The 19333-nt window shown below is 46.9% G+C and overlaps 1 protein-coding gene and 1 non-coding gene across 2 annotated transcripts in view; one reads left to right on the top strand and one right to left on the bottom strand.

Moving 5' to 3' along the window:
• Trpm8 (transient receptor potential cation channel subfamily M member 8) overlaps positions 1 to 18647 on the top strand; it is a 70742-nt gene extending 52095 nt beyond the window's left edge. Inside the window, exons 21-24 of the mRNA XM_076865950.2 lie at positions 2224 to 2414; positions 9755 to 9854; positions 10822 to 10855; positions 18597 to 18647. Of these exons, the coding sequence (XP_076722065.1) occupies positions 2224 to 2414; positions 9755 to 9854; positions 10822 to 10855; positions 18597 to 18647 (376 nt within the window). The remainder of the gene's footprint in view (positions 1 to 2223; positions 2415 to 9754; positions 9855 to 10821; positions 10856 to 18596) is intronic.
• Trnav-cac (transfer RNA valine (anticodon CAC)) lies at positions 15441 to 15512 on the bottom strand. Its single transcript has one exon. It is a non-coding gene; the product is annotated as a tRNA-Met (tRNA).
• Positions 18648 to 19333: the final 686 nt, after the last annotated feature.

Below are 19333 nucleotides of genomic sequence, written 5' to 3'. Positions count from 1 at the left end.
TGTGCACATGCTGGCACCAGAAAGCCCTTCTCTGTGATACCCTTTGTCCTCTACAGACATGACAGTAATGGCTAAACAATATATAAAGTCCTTTAGCAAAGCAGTGCTCAACCATCAGCCACCCCAGGGGGACCCTGTTCTGTGTGGCTCCAGCTGGAATTGACTGGGGGCTGTGGAAGCTGCCTTCATACAGGGAAGGTGGACCTCAGTGTCTAGGCCAGCTTCCGCATGGCCAACTAGGGCCCGTGGGGTTGAGCAGAGCCGCTCGTGGGATTGACATCCGGGCCACTGTGGGGAAAGGGTGCTGGTTCTGGGATTTACACGTTCCTCTGAGTGCTGCTGTTACAGCAAGATGTCCTTGAAGTTTCTCCCAAGGAAGAAATGACCCAATGACATGTGAGGCAGAGCTCTTTCAAATGGAGAATGAAACAAACGCAAAGCCATGTTTTTCAGGCCCTGGGTCAGGGGTGCAGACCTGCTGTCTGGGCAGCTGGGGTCTCTGCTTTGTTCCAAGCCCCCAAAGAAGCAGTGCCCAGTGAACTGGCACCCATTTGGCCCCTCTACTCCTCTTGGCCATTCTTAACTCAAGGACGGTAACAACAACAGGTGAGGGGCTGGACTGGACCCTGGTTACAGTTTGCCAACCCCTCCTCCTGCAAATCTAGAAGGTGCCCGATGTTTTAACTGACCCCCAGTGACCAGGTAAGCCACAGCGCCGTCTCTTCCTGTGTGGCCCTTCCTGGTAGCAGCTCTATTCTGAGCCCTAAGAAAGGGAGGGAGGCCCACCTGCTAGAGAGGCCAGGGCCCTACTGGAAGCTGCAGAAACGTGCCTCCCTTCAGCCGGACTCATGAATTTCTTTCAGATAAAACCTCTGCAGACAGCATCTGACCCATCGAAGCAGATGCAGACCTTTTTCATGTGCATTGGTGTTCGGGCAGTCAGTATAATCCATTCTGGACGAGATAGGTCAAATTTTAAGATGTTTTTAGGGACAATAACTTGGGCCAGTTGTTTGGCACAAAGTCTGAAACTGTGATTTCTGGAAAGTTCTCAGGCTGGATGTCATTAACTTGGGAGGTGCCATGGATCTGTCTTACTGCAGCAGCAGCAGCAGCAGTACACGGTGTCCTTTGTGGGCATCAGAACCAGAGAAGGTGGGTAGCACAGCTTGGTATTAGCTTCCAAGCAGCCTGGCCTACATTTGGAAGAAGTGCAAGGCTGACTCCTGGATTCAGTGTGCTGTGCTATGACAGAGCACGGAACTGTCTTCCACCTAAAAAAATCTACCACAGAAGGTTGGTGTGAAGATCAGTCAAGTGACCATTTTATAGGCCAGGTATAGGAGCTTTCACATAGTAGGTGTTCAATAAACACAAACTCCTTACCCTTAAAGATCTCACACTGATTGTAAGACACTTGGAAAGCAGAAAAGAGGAGAAAGGACACCAGAGGTAGTGCTGGAGATGACCCTGACTGGGGACAGGCCCCTTCTCCCTGTGTGTGATTTTCATAGATTAGGTGGTAAGAACAAGTTCAAGGCTAGTCATTGTCCCTTACATGAATTGTGCAAACAGCTCTATAAACACATCTTCAAGGCTGCTTGAAGAACCTTATTGATGAGCTTATCTCACAATATATTGTCTTCCTGTTAATATCAGGTAGTTCATTTCTTCTGGACGAGGACAGTGGTCACCTGCAGTGCCGTGGCCAATACCCCTGTGTGTGCATAGCCATTGTCATCTTTTTTCCTTAGTATTTCCTTCTTAGGTTAAATTCCCAGAAGTGAAGTCCCTGGATCAAAGGGAAGGTCATTTTTAACAGTCTTGATAAAAACTTCAAACCCTTTCTCCAGACTGGTTGCATTAGGCATGTTTAAGGGGGCAAATTCTTCCCAGGGGGTCGACATTCTGGGCCTCTTTAGCTAACACAATAGCAAACAAGTGGAAAAAGAGAATCCTTGAAAGATCTTGAAGTTAAAATGATTTCAAAGTTCATTGAACATGTTTTTTGTGATTAGCAAAGAACAAAGCAACAGGTAGACACTCTTGGGGCCAGCGTGGACTGAAGGTGGCCTGGTGGCAGGTTACCTGGTCCTCGTGTCAGCGTGGACTGGGTCCCATCTGGGCTACAGCAGTGGTGGGAGTTGTTTAATGTCACTGTTACGGGGTTCGGGATGGTGGACACGTGCCGACGCTAAGACTTGCCTTTCCCCCTCCGGCCAGCTACACGGTGGGCACCGTCCAGGAGAACAATGACCAGGTCTGGAAGTTCCAGAGGTACTTCCTGGTGCAGGAGTACTGCAGCCGCCTCAACATCCCCTTCCCCTTCGTCGTCTTCGCCTACTTCTACATGGTGGTGAAGAAGTGCTTCAAGTGCTGCTGCAAGGAGAGGAGCGTGGGATCCTCCGCCTGCTGTGAGTGGCTCAGCCTCAGGGCTTGGGTTCAGCGAGGGACTCAGGGAAGAACGTGGGGTCCACACCGCAACAGGGGGGATTCTCAGTTCCCCGCTCACATCAGCACATCTCTAAAGATGAGGCATGGGAAGATTGGGAAGGCATTATAGATCTGCTGGGTAGCCTTATTTTGGGGGGATAACTTTTGGACAGACATAATCATAACATAAATAGTATGTTAATTAACTAGGTAAAACAATTGAACTGACAGAGTTGAACTAGCAGGATATTGAACTAGCAGAGTTCATGGGATAGTATCAAACTGTGACTTTGGTTTTGCATTTCATTGGTACATGAAATTCATAGCCCTGACTTCAGCAGGGTGCATGACTTTTTGGGTTGCTTATCTTTGTCAGCTTTCCAGCACTGTAATGAACTACCTGAGGCAATTAACTTATGAAGAAGAAAGGTTTATGTAGCTCACAGTTCTGGAGGTTCCATTCCAAGATTGGGTGGCTCCATTACTTTGGGCCTGGCGGGGGCACTGGGTGGCAATGGCAAGGAGCACATGGTGGAACAAATGCCTTACATCACGAGCCAGGAAGCAGGAGTGATTCAGAGACGGATCCGTCATCCCCTTGAAGGGCAAGTTCCCAGTGACTTAGGCCCCACCTATCAGAGGTATCCCCACCTCCCAACAGTGCTGCCTAGCTCTGTGGGTCTTGCTGGCTGGACATGGGGGCACCGGGCGCTGGCTTCTTTGGCACTGGTCTCTTCAGCAGCCGAGCCCTCGTTGGCTGGACCTGGAGAGCCTTTTTCTATTCTTTCCTGGCCACATTGTAAAATTTCCAAGTCTTTCTGTTCCTTTTTGTTCTGATTCTGGCTCTGAGTCTGGCTGAAAGCAGCCAGAATGTCCGTGCTACAGCCTGAATGCGTCCTCCCTGGTGAGCCAGTCCATCCCTTCCAGGCGTGGCCTCCCTGGAAGTCCCAGGGGAAGACAAACACGCAGAGTCTCTGCTGTGGTACAACCAGGGTGGCCTCTAGCCCGTCCCAGGACAGCCCCCCTCCCATGTGAAGCTCTGTCTTTGCTGCCCACTGTCTGTCCACACCACTCTGGTTTTCTGCACACCCACCAGAATTGCCCGCTCCCCCGGACCCCTCCAGACTCCCCTGTAGGCCACATCCGAGGGCTGTCCCTCACCTTCAGGTGTGACCAGGCAGTGGCCGCCCCTCCTCACTGGCTTCCTGTCACTCTGAATGCCTGAGGATGAACCTGAAAAGCTTTAATCATCTCGTGGTGGTGGGTCCAGTCAAGATGGGGCAGCCCCACGGCTTTGGGCCTCTGTCCAGGGCCCTGGGTGGCTCTGCAGGGACCGTGTGGTGGAGAGGACCACTTACGTACGTGGTGAACCAGGAAACAGCGCCTGAGACTGGGGTGCACACCCCCCAAGTGCGTCCCCAGGACCTGAGGACCTTCCTCCACCCCACTGCTCAACTGTCCCTCCACCTCCCGACGGTGCCACCTGGGAGCCAGCCTGCAGGAAGGCGCAGTGCCACAGGCACCTGGGCTTGAGCACCCAGCATGGGGCGCCCAGCCTGTGAAAGGAATGGCTCTTTCCTCTTACCCCATTCTCAGCTCGCTGCCCTTTGCCCCACCTCTGAAGTCCACTGTTCCCATGAGTAGATTGAAGATCCGATTTTACTTCCATCATTGGAAAGGCCTCCCTGGACAGGACCTGCGGGCGCCGCGGATGCCGTGGAAATGCACCGACTCGAATCCAGAGCATGGCCTTTAGCAACTGGGATAGAAAGGAGCTCCCAGATCTGCGTGAAGTTATGACTGATCCGGTCAGTCTAGTGACCGCGGAGGAGGAAGGGTACCTTTCCCTCTCCCCGTCTCAGGTGGTGGCTGAGGCTCCTGTGAGAAAACACCGTGCAGCCACAGAAAAGCCCGGGCCTTTATTCCATATGGATTTCACGTGGTCCAGGGGCCTCCGGAGGAGGTGAAGGCCGGGAGAGACAGACTGGAGACTTATTTTTATAGCAGGGTTGATGAAGAGTGGAGGGTAGAGGGAACAGGCTAGGGCCAGGGGTCTCCTCTAAAGGTGATGAACTAAGGGATGTGGCGGGGCCCATGGCTCAGCCTCCTCTCTGTGCCCTCAGCCTCAGAGGCTGGGATGCCTCTCTCCTCCCCATGAGGACGGCCCATCTCACCTGGGCTCTTAGGCCTGCTTCAGGGTGAGTCAGAGGGTCCTGTCCTGGTTTATGACCTGCTTCAGGGGAGAAGGGCAGGGAGAGTCAGAGAGAAGGCCCCACAGCCGCTCTCCCTAACCCCTGCAGCTTGAGATGCCTGACATGCAAGGTGCTGTACTGGGGCAGCCTGTCCTGCCTCCCACCACCACTTATCCAAGGGCCGGTGGACATGTTCTCATAAAATGTCAAAGAGGAAATGGAAATCGCCGGGTTCACGTACTTTTCAAAAGCAAGAGCCGACCGACTTCTCTTCCCACCATTCTCTTTGGGAGAGTTTTTATGAAACCCAACCAACGTTTCCTGAGGATCCGAATTTAAAGACAGACGAAGAACCAGGATGGATGGAATTGTGGGTAGGCAAGAATAGCTCAGCAGGGGGGGGGCACACCCCTTCTGCAAACAGGAATTGGGGACCCTAAGAGCAGAGCTGCAGCAGGAGGCACCTGGTCCTGCACACGTACCGGCTTCGGTTCTGGGGGCACAGCCATGAAAGTGGCCCGTGGCGCTGGGCTACTGGCCGAGGTCTCATGGGAGCCAAACCAGAGATGGAGCAGAGTACTGTGGGGGGCCTGTGGCACAGGGGGGAAGGGGGCCCAGGGACATCAGTTCACCTAGTAGCTGGCGCTGTGGACAGTGAAAGTGAGAGAGAGACTTTCTGTGCCCCCGCCAGGGCCCATAGACTAGGGGTTGGATACGAAAACTAAAAAGCCTTATTGAAAAGCTTGGGAATTGCTCCTTTTGAAGAGTGAATGTCGGGGGTGGGGTAGCCCGTAAGGACCCTTAAGCCCTGGACTGCAGGGAAGACCTTCTAGAGGAAGGAATAGACAGACCGAGACTCAGAGGAGGGGTTGGAGTGGACTGGAAGAGGCGGGGCTGGGATGGGGCTGCAGTGAGGAGTGGTCAGAGGCAGGTCAGAGGTCAGAGGAAGTGGGGGGCTGTGGAGGCTAACATAAGGTCTATGCGTGTCCCCCAGCCAAGTCCTGGATCCCGCTGCCCCTCCCTGTGCCCCAGGCCCCAGTGTCCCAGTGCACCTTCCTGAATCCCAGAGGGAAAAATGTAGACAAGAGACTCAGCTAGAGACGGTGACAGGGTCACGGAGGAGCGTGCCTTCCAAACCTGGTGGTGACCGGGCCTGCTCTCTTCAGGTGACGTGAGCAGAGGACCTGTAGGCCTGCTCTGGGGCTGTCACGATCACCGGGGGACATTCTGCCTCTGAGTTCCCGATGCGCGTTCTCGTGACCTGGGAAGAGTAGCCCCTGAGGAGTGGAGGGTCGGATTTTAAGATCTTTCCTCCCCAGGGAGTACTGGGAGGGAATGGTCTTCCTTATAATGGGAGAAAACGGGAGTTGAGGACAATTCTTTGCTTATTTTTATTGGTGCATAATGGTCACACGTAATGGTGGGATTTGTTGCCACATATCTGCATGTGACCTGAGGGTGTCCCATCTCAGCTGAGGGCAGTCTGGACGGTGGAAATCTAAGGAGAATCCAGTCTAAGCCACTGGAGGAACATGGTCAGCGTGTTCTTTTCTCCTCTTGGCTTTTTGCCGGGTGAGCTAGGGTTTCTCCCATCGCCGACTTGTTCTTGCTGCTAGGTGTGCGTCTCCAGTGGCTGCTGGATGTGTCGGGTCCTGTCCCTTCCTTGGTGTTAGGCAAAATGGTCGCTAGCTGCCCTCCCTGGGGTTCCTGTTCCACATTGAGCAGAAAGTAAAAATATGAATTTTACTAACCTAAACATGATAATTGATGACAATTAAGAAAAATTGAAATTGCCAAGAACCATAATTTTTTGTAGTTTTTTTTTTTTTACGTAGAAATAGAGGCCAGATATACATAAATATGGCCTTAAACGTTGGTTTAACATATTTCAGGCTATCCCCAGAGCTCTGACCCCCTACAGACAGGCTTCCGGAATGTCAGTGTACCAATCACACTCTAGAGTGTCATGGTCACCTTTTATAGCAGCATTATCAAGGCACCAACTGTATCTTTGGAGATGTCCTTTACTGTGACCCACAAGAAGTTGCCTTTCTATAGGAAGGTGTGTTGACAGTTTGGAGAAATTGCTCTCTCTTCCCGTAATTTTGCCTCAGAAAGCAAAGTGAGTCACTTCCCAATAAAAGAATGAAGAGTCTTAGCTGAGAGTGGGCACTGGAAGTCCTGTTCTGGAATCTCAGGGCACTAAGACCATATCTAAGTCGCTGGGGCACGTAATAGCATTCCCTGGGCTGATGTGGCTCTGTCTCGAAACCATTTCATAGACTAGCAGCCGTAGGACCTGGGAGAAGACTCAGGGAACCAACACATGCCTTAGGAAGGCTTATTAAGTTTCTTTTACTTGTTTTCCTCAGTGAATTCAAATAAAAAACAATCAGCAGATATAGGTCGCAGTGAGGGTGATTTTGACTCAGTGTGAAGAGAAAGCAGTGACTGCGACTTGTGCTGTCTGGAAAGGAGACCAACGGCCCCGTGCAGCAGTGAATGGCCCCCCAGCACCGGGATTCAGGGGGGCAGAGGTGGGCAGAAGGGCTCTAGGGGATTAAGGTCCACCCTCCAAAGGTCCCGGGGAACCAGGAAAATCAGTGTGTAAGGAGACCCAGCAGCCCCCAGGTTCGGGCCAGGTTGAGAGAGCAAGATGGAAGCACTGCCTTCCCCCATGCGCGTCCAGTGCTTAAGTGTGATGTGAGCGCAGGATGCAGTCACGTCCCCCAACTGGCCCCAAGTGGGACAGAGCTTCAGCTCAAGGAGGCAAACAGATGGGCCAGAAATGGCTGGTGTGATGTGGCCCGTCCTGTTATGAGCCCCGGGGGAGTGTGACCGCACAGTAAGTGGAGCACCTTTGTGAGCGGCGGGCATTCTGCTTCTTCCATCAGTTCTTATTCTCGGGATGGAGCAAAGAAATAGAGGGAAGGGGAGTCCAGAGCAGGCCAGGGTCCTCTCCACCACAATGGCCAGCGAGGATGGAGAGCCAGTGTGCTGCTAGAGACGCCCAGGCCGTCTGGGCCTGCCTGCTCATTTGCTTCTCGGAGATTCCAGAAACCACAGCATTCTGCCATGGCCAGAGCCGCCTGTTGGCAATCCTCTTCCTAAACGTACTTTGCATTTGCCTCCAGATGATGGGGAAGTCATGGTTTAATTTTGAAATGGCCCTTCTTTGGAAGAAAGTGCAAGATTTGTCCAATAACTTTTAGGAAGGCTGAATTCAAACTTTCAGGTTTGGGAACACTTTCAAGTAATAAAAAGTATGCTACTCAGTAATTGCATTTCTATAAAATATATATTTTTTGTGATTCAGAAAGCAATCCATATTCATTACAGAACATTTGGAAAATACAGAAAATCACAAGTACAGATCAAGGGCACATGTAATCCCCCATTCAGAGATCAATATTTTCAGCATTCTGGCATTTATTCTATTACTCTCATGTGGATATGTAATTATTGAATTATTCTATGCATATGCACTCTAATTGAATTTGTTTATTTACTAACATTACATTGTAAGCATTTTCAATATCCAACATCCATAAATTTAAAATATATAATAATTGTGAACTGTGGAACATTCTAGTGTATGGCTATATAATTAATTTAACCAATCCCTGGTTGTTAAACATGTAGGTTGTTTTGATTCTTATTAGCATATGATATTATGATAAAGGATTTTATGCAATAATTTCCCAGCACATCATTAATTTTCTTAGCACATCATTAATGTTTTTTCTAGAGTAACTCTAGAAATAATGATTTATAGAACCAGTTTTAGAAATCATTTTTAGAAAAGAAATTTCCAGATAAAGACTATGCATACTTTCAAGCTTGTGCATTGCCTGTCCCACCTCCAGCTTCTCATCCCATCACCCCAAAGGCTGTAGTAGTGACAGACTTTTCCATCCTGTGGTGGCCTGCTTCTCCACATCCTTGCCAACACAGCACATAGTCAATATTTTAGACCCAGCTAATTTTGCAGTGGGATCAGAGAAAATGCTATGTCCTCAGCCCAGCTAGCATTTCTCTGTTAAAGAGGTCGGTCATTTGTCATTCCTGTTCTCTGCCCACCCGTGGTCAGGAGCCTTGAACCTTTCTGTGTTGATTTTTAAGTATTTCTGTTGGGCTCCTGCATAGACTTTAGTTTGAACAAATGACATTGCCAACTACTTTGCTAGGAAAAATACAATTGAAGAAAAATTGGGTAAGAATAACTTTGTAAAGTGAGTAATCAGCATTTAGAAATGAATCTGCTGTGGAGGATTTGCTTAAGATCAGCCACTTGCATAGTGATCCTGTCTTTGGCCCTAATTAATTCTATTTCAATCCAGAAAGATATTATAATCCCTGAAGTCTAACATGAGAATCAATACCTTTAAGTGGTAAGTTAAAAGTAAAACCTACATAAATCCAAGTGGCCACCTGCACAAACCTGTGCTTCCTGAACCCATGAGTTTACGAGGAGCTTTGATGTCCATTGTGGCATGGTACCTAAAACCTGGGTGGCATGATGACGTTTGCCTGACATCTGAAAGGCTCAGGCACCTCAACAAATTGAACTAACAATCTTATGGGGACTTGTCCCAGGCCAGTTTGACAGCACGCCCTGGCTTACAGGTAAAGGCCAGAGGTAAGGGTTTTCTTTGAGGTCCACTCCCAGACTGCATGCTTTGGAGGACAGGAACAGTGCCATGGGCTTATGTTCCTCTCCCTCAAAGCTCCTACCCTGTTTTTAGGTTGAGAATTAGTGAACACTATTAATTATTCAACTGAGTGATTGAGTGTTGTAATGTCATCAAAATGGAAGAGGAGAACTAAATTCATCAGTGAGATGATTTTGCTGAGTCACAAAACACAGAGACAGTATCTGAGCAGATTCCTACTTAGACTATAGATGGCATTCTCACCTCATGCAGGCAGCGCCAATTCCTCAGTGTTACCAACACATCATCCCTATTGCTCTGTGCCGCGGCTAGTAAGTAGCAGTCACCAGTTGACTGGTGCAGGACGAATCTAATCCTCCTGGTTCCAGAGCCTCCCCAAAGGCTTAGCAGGTGTTGATTTAGGAAGCAAGAGGCAAATGAAACAATTCAAACGTTTTTCTCTTCTTATTATTCAAGGTTTCAGAAATGAGGACAATGAGACTTTGGCCTGGGAGGGTGTCATGAAGGAGAATTATCTGGTCAAGATCAACACGAAGGCCAACGACACCTCGGAGGAGTATGTCCGTCACTCATTTCCGCTCTGCAAGGCCCCTTTTGTATACGTAAGCTGGAGGGATGCAGGCAGCTTATGTGAGCATGCTCTGTAAGGCTCAGAAAAGCTTTACTGAGAAGCAATAGCACCCATAAAATATTATCCACCCCCTGCCTGGCTATCCTGATTGTCCTTCAGGGCCCTGGGGGAGAAAGAGGTATTTGGAGCATGGAACCAGGTACCAAGAGCCAGGCCTGCAGAAATTGCTTCCAGGAAGAACTCGGGCAATTGGCATTATCTTGCAGGGACAACTCACCTGTTTATCTCTGAGATGCAGAAGTACAGAGATTACAAAATAGAAACGTTTGGTTGATCTGATACAAGCTGTCTCTGAAAAGTCCTGAACATCATTTTTGAATTGTATGCAGTTGTTATGGATGTCCGTGAGATCCATACACACAGTCACTACACATCTCCTAGAGAAGCCCCAGCTCAGACTGTAGGTGTGCACAGAGTGTGTGTGTCCACAGAAGCATGCTCTGCTTATGAAGGTCAGCTGTCTTCCCTGACAGCTGCCACTCTTCCCAAGAGTTGAGAACATGCCTCAAATTTGCTTTAACAAAGTGTGAATAAATACAAGCACAACTAGTCCCTTGACCAGGTTGGACACAGCTCTCAGGAGGCAAGGGCAGCTCGCTCTTCTGAACAGCAAGGTGGGTGCCTGGAGGTGCTGGACTCTGAGATCTTGGGTGTGGAACTGGGGACAGACAACAGCAGAAGCAGCATTTATTTGCTGTCCTTCTGACTGGGGTGAGAAAGGAATTCTGACTCGTTTGGGTATTAGGAAGGAATTTAAAAAGGTAAATGCAGTGGACCCTTAATGGAACTGAAAATGAAGAAGCTCCGGTCCCTGTCCTTGGAAAGACTCACACGGGGCCGGGGAGCCTTTCTCTCTCTCACTCCTCTCCTTTCCTCATTTCCCCACTTCTAGGATGAGGCATCGGTTTAAACAGCTGGATACAAAGGTATGGCTCTATTTGTAGTTTGGGAGCTGGGCTTTTTTTTTTTTTTTTTTAATCTTTAATATCTTGGGATTTTCAACTAGAGGCAGTGGTCAGAAAAACAAAAGAAGTTAATTATTTTTTTAAAAAAATCAGATGCAACTATTTCATGCTCAGCTGTCTCCACTCACTGGGTAGAGCTGGGGGCTGCGGCTGGGGAATGGCCGCTCATGCTCCCGGACCCCACGGAGAGAAGTTCTGAGTGCTGCTTTCAGGAACTCCAAGATGGTGTGCGTCTTTATCTTTCTCTCTCTGATGTGGAGGAGATGTAGGTCACTCCAGGGAAGCCCCAGGAGCATCTGGAGGGAGCTTCGCCCTCAGTCTGCCTCCTTACCTACCTGACTGGGAGGGACGTGCCAGCCCGTGGGCACACGCAGGGACACACTGGCAGGCAGCCGGCCGGGCTCAGCCTCAGCAGGAGCTGGAGTTGAGTCCTAAGTGCAGGATCCCTGCCAGGCTCCGAGGGGGAGATTTTGGGTATTTTACCCTGGTGCTTTGGAAATGGCATCTTGGATGGTGACATCTATGTACTCACATGGTGTCGTGCCATTTGAGAGCTGACGATACCCCATCTGATTTGGCAGGACCCCCAGCACCCGGTCACCTGTTCACATAGGGGCTCAGTAGTGTTTGTGGAATGGATGATGAAAAGCGCCGTGGCCCAGCTCTATCTGGAGAACTCTCTGTTCGTGGTCCCTGTTGACTGATTTGTGTAGCTTCCCACCCTTTAAACACTCAGGGCTGTTCATGGGCCTCTCCTGTTGGCCCCCTTGGGGCACCTCGAAGACCCGCGTGGTGGTCTGAGCCCCGTGCTGGGTCTTCCTGCCTCTGGAGCTCCTCCGTCCCTCGAGTTCCTCTTGCTCCCTCCCCTGGAACGGCCTCTGTGTTGGAGAGACTACTCAGGCGGTGAGGTGTGGTGCTGACAACTGGACGCATTGGTCACCATCTGGTTGTCCACTTCCGGACCACACCTGATTAGCCTATCGTGGTGCGGCTTCAGACAAGCATTTTCCTCATGGTGCTATGGGTCAGGAACCCGAGAAGGGCTCAGCTGGGCAGTTCTGCTTCCTGTGGTCCCAGCTGGGTTTACTGGGCTGGGTCAGCCGATGGCCAGGCCAGAAGCTGGTACCCACCACATGGTGTCCCATTTGCCAAGGTCTCCATGTGGCTGGGTATGCCACAGCATGGGGTCCTGGAGCAGCCCCCTGCTTACTGGGAGGGACCTGCCAGCCTGGCTTCTAAGAGTGAGAAAACAAGCCTCCCGTGCTTCAGAGGCCAGGCCTGCACTGGCAGGGTGTCCCTTCCAGTACAGTGTCCCAGCAGCCAGGGGTCACCAGAGTCAGGTGAGGGAGGAACAGATGTGTCCCCTTGGTGTGGGAGTGGCCTGTACATACAGGAGAGTGGGCTGGTGGTGGCCATCTCTGGAGACTTGCTATCACACAGTAGCATGTCTTGTTGTAGCCACGTGGGTTTTCCTGAGGGTCTGGGAAGACCCCAAGTCATTAGAGCTGAGCACCTGTACACTGGTGATCATGCCAGGATGTGCCCCATGATTATAGTCAGAGGAGAGAGGAGAGCAAAGCTCTGCATGTTTTGAAGGAGTAGAGAAGACTATCAACAGAACACATGAAAGACAGGAGATTGGATTCTAAGATGGGGTATTTACATTAGACATTTATAGAACCCTCTATAATACCTGAATTTTTCCACATCACACATTTATATTTAAATGTGTCATCTGCTGTATCTGCATGTGCACCACACGGCACAGAATGTTTTGCTGAGTACTTGCTATCTACCAGGCATTGGGCTGACTCTCAAAGCAAACCTGGCCCCTGAATTTTATGAATTAATCCTTTATTAAACGGTTTGGGTATAGGGGGTCATTTTCAAGTTGACTCATGTAGGAATGAATGGTAATATCAATTCTTGCAGATTCAGGCAGGCATTCAACAGCTTGCCTGGGAAGGAAGCAGGGTTGGGCAACTCTGAAGATCTAGGAAAGAAGTGAGGATTGTTCTAAGAGCTAAGGAAGCATAGCAGTGGCCAGGGGAGTGGGGAGGAAGGATGTGGAGAGACTGGGATGATTGCCTATGGAAACCCACTTGCCTCTGTGGAAAGTTGAATTTTACTTCCATGCAAAAGAAGGCTCTTAAACACCAAGAGGAACGTGCCTGTGGTGCTCCTTCGCCCGGCACGGAGTTACAGCGAGGCTGCATGGGAAGGGCTTGGGCAATCTGGTGGGGCTGTCAAGGTGCTAGGCACTTGTCCAGGCCTGGTGTTTGTAGAGTCACTGTCTGTGTTAGTTAGTCGTTTTGTCTTTACTTATGGATTTATTTGGGTGGAAAGCCAATTTAGGATTGTGATGAAGCTGCCCCACGCCACACCTCGTCCAGACCCTCCGGTGGGACATGCACAGAATAGACAGAGGGTGCCCGAAAGGAACATGGCACAGTGCCCTGGGGTCAGGAGAGTTGAGAGTGTTGGGGACACTGGACAAGCTGTCCAGACTCTCAGGTTGTTTGTGGAACTTGACCCCTAACCTGTGAGGTCACGGGGGGCGGTGGGTCTGAGCAGTGGGGTCATGGTGGTGGTGACCTGGGGAGACACGGAGAAGTGAAAGCTGTCCCCATAAACACCTGAGCCAGGGATCTCTGTAGACCTTGAAGACGTGGTGCAGGCTGTCCCCCCCTGCACCCACCTAGATGGAGCTCAGCCCTTCTCTGGTTCCCCCCTTCAGCTAAAGTAGATGGGTTTGTTTCTAGGTTCTCTGTACCAGGCATCTCATAGGTCTGGGCAGAATGGAGGCTGATCCCAGGAAGCCTCAGCTGCACAGCGCAGAGCCTGTGCTGCCTCGCTGCCTCTCCCCCTCCTCCCGTGTTGCCCTGACCCCCTTTCTTACTTCCTCCTCTGTCCCCCCACCCTGAACAGCAAAAGTCCCCTCCTTTCCACTTGCATAGTTTCAGGATCATCTTCTGATGTTTTATTTCTTGAGCAAGGTTTTGGAGTCTTTTTTTCTTTTAAATTAGCTTTCTTTTAAAACGGTTTGATGGAGATGTCACTGACCTAGAAATTGTGTCTATTTAAGGCAGATGGCTGGCTGTTTGCTGCGGGTGTGCCTGGTGAAATGATCACCGCCATCCAGCTCTTTCTTGATCACTATTTGTGTGTGTGTATGGAGAGACTTAACGTAAGGCCTGCCTCTCGGCAAATTTCACATACACAATAGAGTGTTGGTAACTAGTGTCCACATGCTGACCAGCAGATCTGTAGCACTTCTGCATCTTGCATAACTAAACTTCATGCTGTTGGACCAACATCGCCCCATTTCCCTGACCCCAGGCCCTGGCAACCTCCCTTCAACTCTCTGCTTCTATGAGTTTGATTATTTTAGGTTCCTCATGAGAGTGAGATCATGTAGGTTTTATCTTTCTGTGTCTTGCTCATTTCACCAGGTACAGTGCTCCCTGGCTCCATCTCTGCTATTGCAGATGGCGGCATTTCCTTCCTTCCTTAAAGGCTGAAGAGTTCTGCATTGTGCACGTCCAGCACACTTTCTTTATGCTTTGATCTGCTAATTGACAGGTTGTTTCACGATTTTGGCTATTGCTGAGATAATGCTGTAATGGACCTGAAGAGTTCTGCATTGTGCACGTCCAGCACACTTTCTTTATGCTTTGATCTGCTAATTGACAGGTTGTTTCACGATTTTGGCTATTGCTGAGATAATGCTGTAATGGACCTGGTAATGCAGACATTTCTTCATAACCCCGATTTCAAATTTTCAGAAACTTACCCAGAACTGGGATTGCTGGATCCTACGTAGTTCTGTCTTCAATGTTTTGAAGAACTTCCATGCTGTTCTCCATATAGTGATACAATTTCTGTTCCCATCAACAGTGCACAAGGGGTTCCTCTTCTCCACATTCTCACCAATGTCTGTCTTTGTGATGATAGCCACCCTGTAGGTGTGAGGAGGCATCTCGTGTGGTTTTGATTTGCCTTTCCCTGGGGATTTGGGATGCTGAGCACCTTTTCACATACCTGTCAGCCATTCAAATTGCTTGTTTGAAGACGTGTCTAGTTGCACGGGTTATTTGCATTTGTGCATGGATTTCCTTACAGATTTCGGTTGCTACCACTCATGGACACATGGTTTGCAGATGTCCTTTTCCTGGATGCTGCCCTTCCTCTTGCTGACTTTCTTGTGCTGTGAAGAAGCTCTTGTCTGTAACGCATGTGTCTGTTTTTCCTTTTGTTCTGTGCTTTTGGGTCTGTATCCCAAATACTCACTGCCCAGAAAAAAGATGTGGAGATTTCCCCATGCTTTCTCCCTGGAGCTTTACAATTTCAAGTCTTATGCTTCATTGAACTCTTTGATCCATTTTTAGTTGTTTTTTTAAAACCCAATTTCATTCTTTTGCTTGTCTTTTCCCCAACATCATTTGGTGAAGAGACTCCTCTTTGCCTTCTTGGTCTTCTTGTCAAAGATCCTTTGGCTACAAGTACATGGTGTTTTTTTTTTTTTTTTTTTTTTTTTTTTTTTTGGTGGTGGTACTGGGGATTGAACCCAGGGCCTTGTGCATATGAGGCAAGCACTTTACCAACTGAGCTATATCCCAAGCCCCATTTGTGTTTTTCTAGGTTCTCTATTCTGCCTCACGGGTTTATGTGTCCATTTTTATGTCAGTCCCATACTGTGTTGATTACTTTAGCTTTGTAATGTATGCTGGAATTAGAAAGAATGTTGCCTCTGGCTTTGTTCTTGGGCGGAATTGCCTTGGCTACCTAGGGTCTTTTGTGGTTCCATACAAGTTTCAGGCTTTTCCTCCATTTCTGTTAAAAAATGCTTTTGGGCTTTTGATATGGATTGCTTTGCAACTGTACTTTGAACAGTAGGGACATTTTAACACTCTTTATTTTTCCAATCCATAAGCATGGGTTGCTTTTCCATTTGTTCGTATCTTTTAAATTTTCTTCATCAGTTATTTTAATATTTGGTGCACTAACTTAACTTTGGTTACCAAAGTCAACTCCTAGTTGTTTTATCCTTTTGGTTACTATGTAAATGATATTATCTTCCTAATATCCCTTTTGGACAGTTAATTCTTGGTGTATAGAAATGCTACTGGTTTTTGTATGGTGATTTTGTATCCTGAAATTTTATTGAATTTGTTAAATATTTCCAGCCTTTTTTTGGTAGAGCCTTAGGGTTGTCTGCATATAATATCACATGTAAATAGATTTGGATGCCTTTTATGTCTTTTTCTTGCCTGATTGCTCTGGCTAGTACTTCTAATATTATTTTGAATAGCAGTGATGAGAGTGGACATCCTTGTCTTCCTTCAGATTTTAGAAGAAAAGCTTTTGTTTTCCCCCACTTAACATGGCATGAAACGTCTCTCCATCTGTCTTTGGAGAAATGTATGTTTCTATGTAGATACATAGATAATAGATATAGATATGCATCTCTTTTATTGTGTCACAGTAAATTCCTTCTATGCCTCTTTTGTTGAGTTTTTATCATGAAAGAATGTCAAAATTTGTCATCTACTGTTTCTGCATCTATTGAGCTTGATTATGTGGTTTTTGTTCTTCCTTCTGTTAATGTGGTTCATCACATTGATTAATTTTCATATGTTGAATCATCCTTATATCCCAGACATAAATATCACTGGGTGTATGATCCTTTCAATGTGCTCTTGAATTTAGTTTGCTAGTATTTTATTGAGGATTGTTGTGTCTTTATTACCAGGGATATGAATCTGTTTTTTTTTTTTTTTCTGTTGTCTTTGGCTTTGGTGCCAGGGTGATGCCTGCTTCAAACTCATCTCTTCTATTTTTTTTGGAAGAGTTTAAGAAGGGCTGGTATGAATATCTGGTAGGATTCACTCATGAATCCATTTGTTCCTGGGCTTTTCTTTCTTAGAAGTTTTTTTTTTTTAATTTTTAAATTTTTTTCTAGTTGTTGATAGCTCTTTATTTCATTTATTTATATGTGGTGCTGAGAATCGAACCCAGTGCCTCACCCATGCCACGCAAGTGCACTACCGCTGAGCCCCAGCCCCAGCCCCATCCTTAGAAGCCTCCTTGTCTGCCATTGGTTTGCTCAGGCCTTATGTTGCTTCTTAATTCAGTCTTGGTAGATTGTATGTGTCTTGAGCGCCCCAAGCTAAACTGAGGCTCTAGACCAGAACGGTTAGGAACCTGCACTAAAGGAAATGGTGAGACGCTGGAGGAGTGTTCACAGAGAGCCCCTTGCAGGGACAGCCTATTGCACAGCTGTGACCTGTGACCAGGGAGTTCCTCACACGGGAGACTTGTGTGTGCCGGCAGAGGCTCTGTGGTTCTTGTCCACCTCACATCCCATGTGCCTGTTGACCATTGCTCTGGGCCTGGGAGCTGACTGTTCTTTCCAGCATGGGGTCTGGGTTGAGGAAGCCCCATTTGAAGACAAATGGAAGGTGTGAATTCAAGATGCCACCACAATAGGAAATGAGTTTTTTCTTAGTCTGAAAGCTTATCAATTAAAAAAAAAACAAACACACCAAAATCTCTTTGTTTTGCTGATTCTTTTAAAACTGTTTTTCTGTTCCTCATTTCATTTATTTTGCTCTTGGAGTCTTCTGCTCTACTTTAAACAGCTTATTAAAGTCAATTCACTATTAACAAAATCTCCCATAGGATGAAAAAATTTCTCCATCTCATTATATCAGAAACAAAGTTACTTACAACTGACCTTAAGTATGTAAATAGAGATCTTACTGTGCCCTATTTTATTTTTATTTTTTGTCAGGTATCCATTAGTCCTTATGGTTTCTTTTTCTTCTTCTTCTTTTTCTAAGTTAAAAGAAGAGGTTATTACTGAAAATAAGTCCAACTTAAAGAGAGATTCTTTAATGAATGGTATACCAAGTTACTAAGCCAGGTGTATAGAAATAACATTATGAGGGGCTGCAGTTGTGGTTCAAGCGGTAGCACACTCGCCTGGCATGCACGGGGTGCTGGGTTCGATCCTCAATACCACATAAAAATAAAGATATTGTGTCCACCTAAAACTAAAAAATAAATATTTAAAAAAGAAATAACATTATGACCATGGACTTTAATCAAAATACCAATGTGACATGTAATTTAAAATGACTTCATACATTTTGTGTAATAGAGTTGTGAAACATATGTGCATAAGTAATAATTTTATTACACTTTTTATTTAAATCATGTTTTAACGTTTAAACTATTTGTGGGTGTGTTTGGGGAGGAGGCTTCATTGACAAACATTTTGATTTATTAGTATCATCTCATATAATGTTATCAGTATTATACTTTCACAAAGCAAAACCAATAGTATCTGATGATATTTTAGTATAATATTACAAGTAACATTCTTATTTTTACATCTCACTCCTTTGTATCCTTGCAATCTGTTTTTTTTCTGTGAAGGAACCGCTAGTGATTGGCATTTGAGTAAAGATAATATCAATTGGTTTACTAATTGGTTTATAAATTTCTAGTGCTATGATCTCAGGAAGTCAGCAATAAACAGGGTTTGAAATTTCATGTGCTACTCTCATTCTTCCCTAACCTTGATGTCTGGAATTTGCTTTCAATGTATCTCTGTTTTATGGAAAAGCCATAGAGCAATCATTTAAAATTGAATGTTGGAAAATTCATCTTAAGAACATATTTTTTTTCCCTTTTCAAGCTTAATGATCTCAAGGGTCTTCTGAAAGAGATTGCTAATAAAATCAAATAAAATGGCATGAACGTGTGTGGAGAAAAATCTAATTATGTCAAGGTGAGTTGTTCTAATGGGTTTTTTCTTTGGTCTGGAAATTTTATACTTTAAGATGATTTTAAAATCATGATAATAATTTCACTTGCTTTATGTTATGTTATCATATTTGAAAATAAAGCATTGTGCAAAAACCGAAAACCAAATAACTTAGGGCTACAGAGATGAGCACATGGGAGCCTGTCCCCACGTGTCCCTGCCTACTGCTAGCTGTGGGGCACCAGTAGCCTTTGGGAGCTTTGAAAGTGCTTGCAGCCTATTCCGCTATTTGACATGAATTGAAACGCGGTCACGCTGTTCTAAAATTGCTACTTTTTTCCCCCTTAACATTATATCGGAGATATCTTTATACATCAGCACCTAAGATGTACATATCTTGTAATTCATTATTGTCTTCTTGATTTGGGATAGATAAATGGAGGGTGATCATGTTTTCTAGCTCAAAGTGCTTTTGTGTGGTAGTCAGGGGTTTTAGCAATAGCTCCTCTGCACGGTGAGGATGTAATTAGGGTAACTGGGAAGACGGAGCTCAAGGCTTTGCTCCAGGGTCTTACCGTGTTCTCTAAGTATGTTTCCTGTTACCTGTCCAAATCCTGGGACCAAATGTTAAAGGACGTGGGACGTTAGGGCAGAACAGCTGTGGGCTT

The sequence above is a fragment of the Callospermophilus lateralis genome, chromosome 9 (genome assembly GCF_048772815.1).
Source record: "Callospermophilus lateralis isolate mCalLat2 chromosome 9, mCalLat2.hap1, whole genome shotgun sequence".
Classification (NCBI taxonomy): domain Eukaryota; kingdom Metazoa; phylum Chordata; class Mammalia; order Rodentia; family Sciuridae; genus Callospermophilus; species Callospermophilus lateralis.
This window is presented reverse-complemented; position numbering and strand designations above follow the sequence as displayed.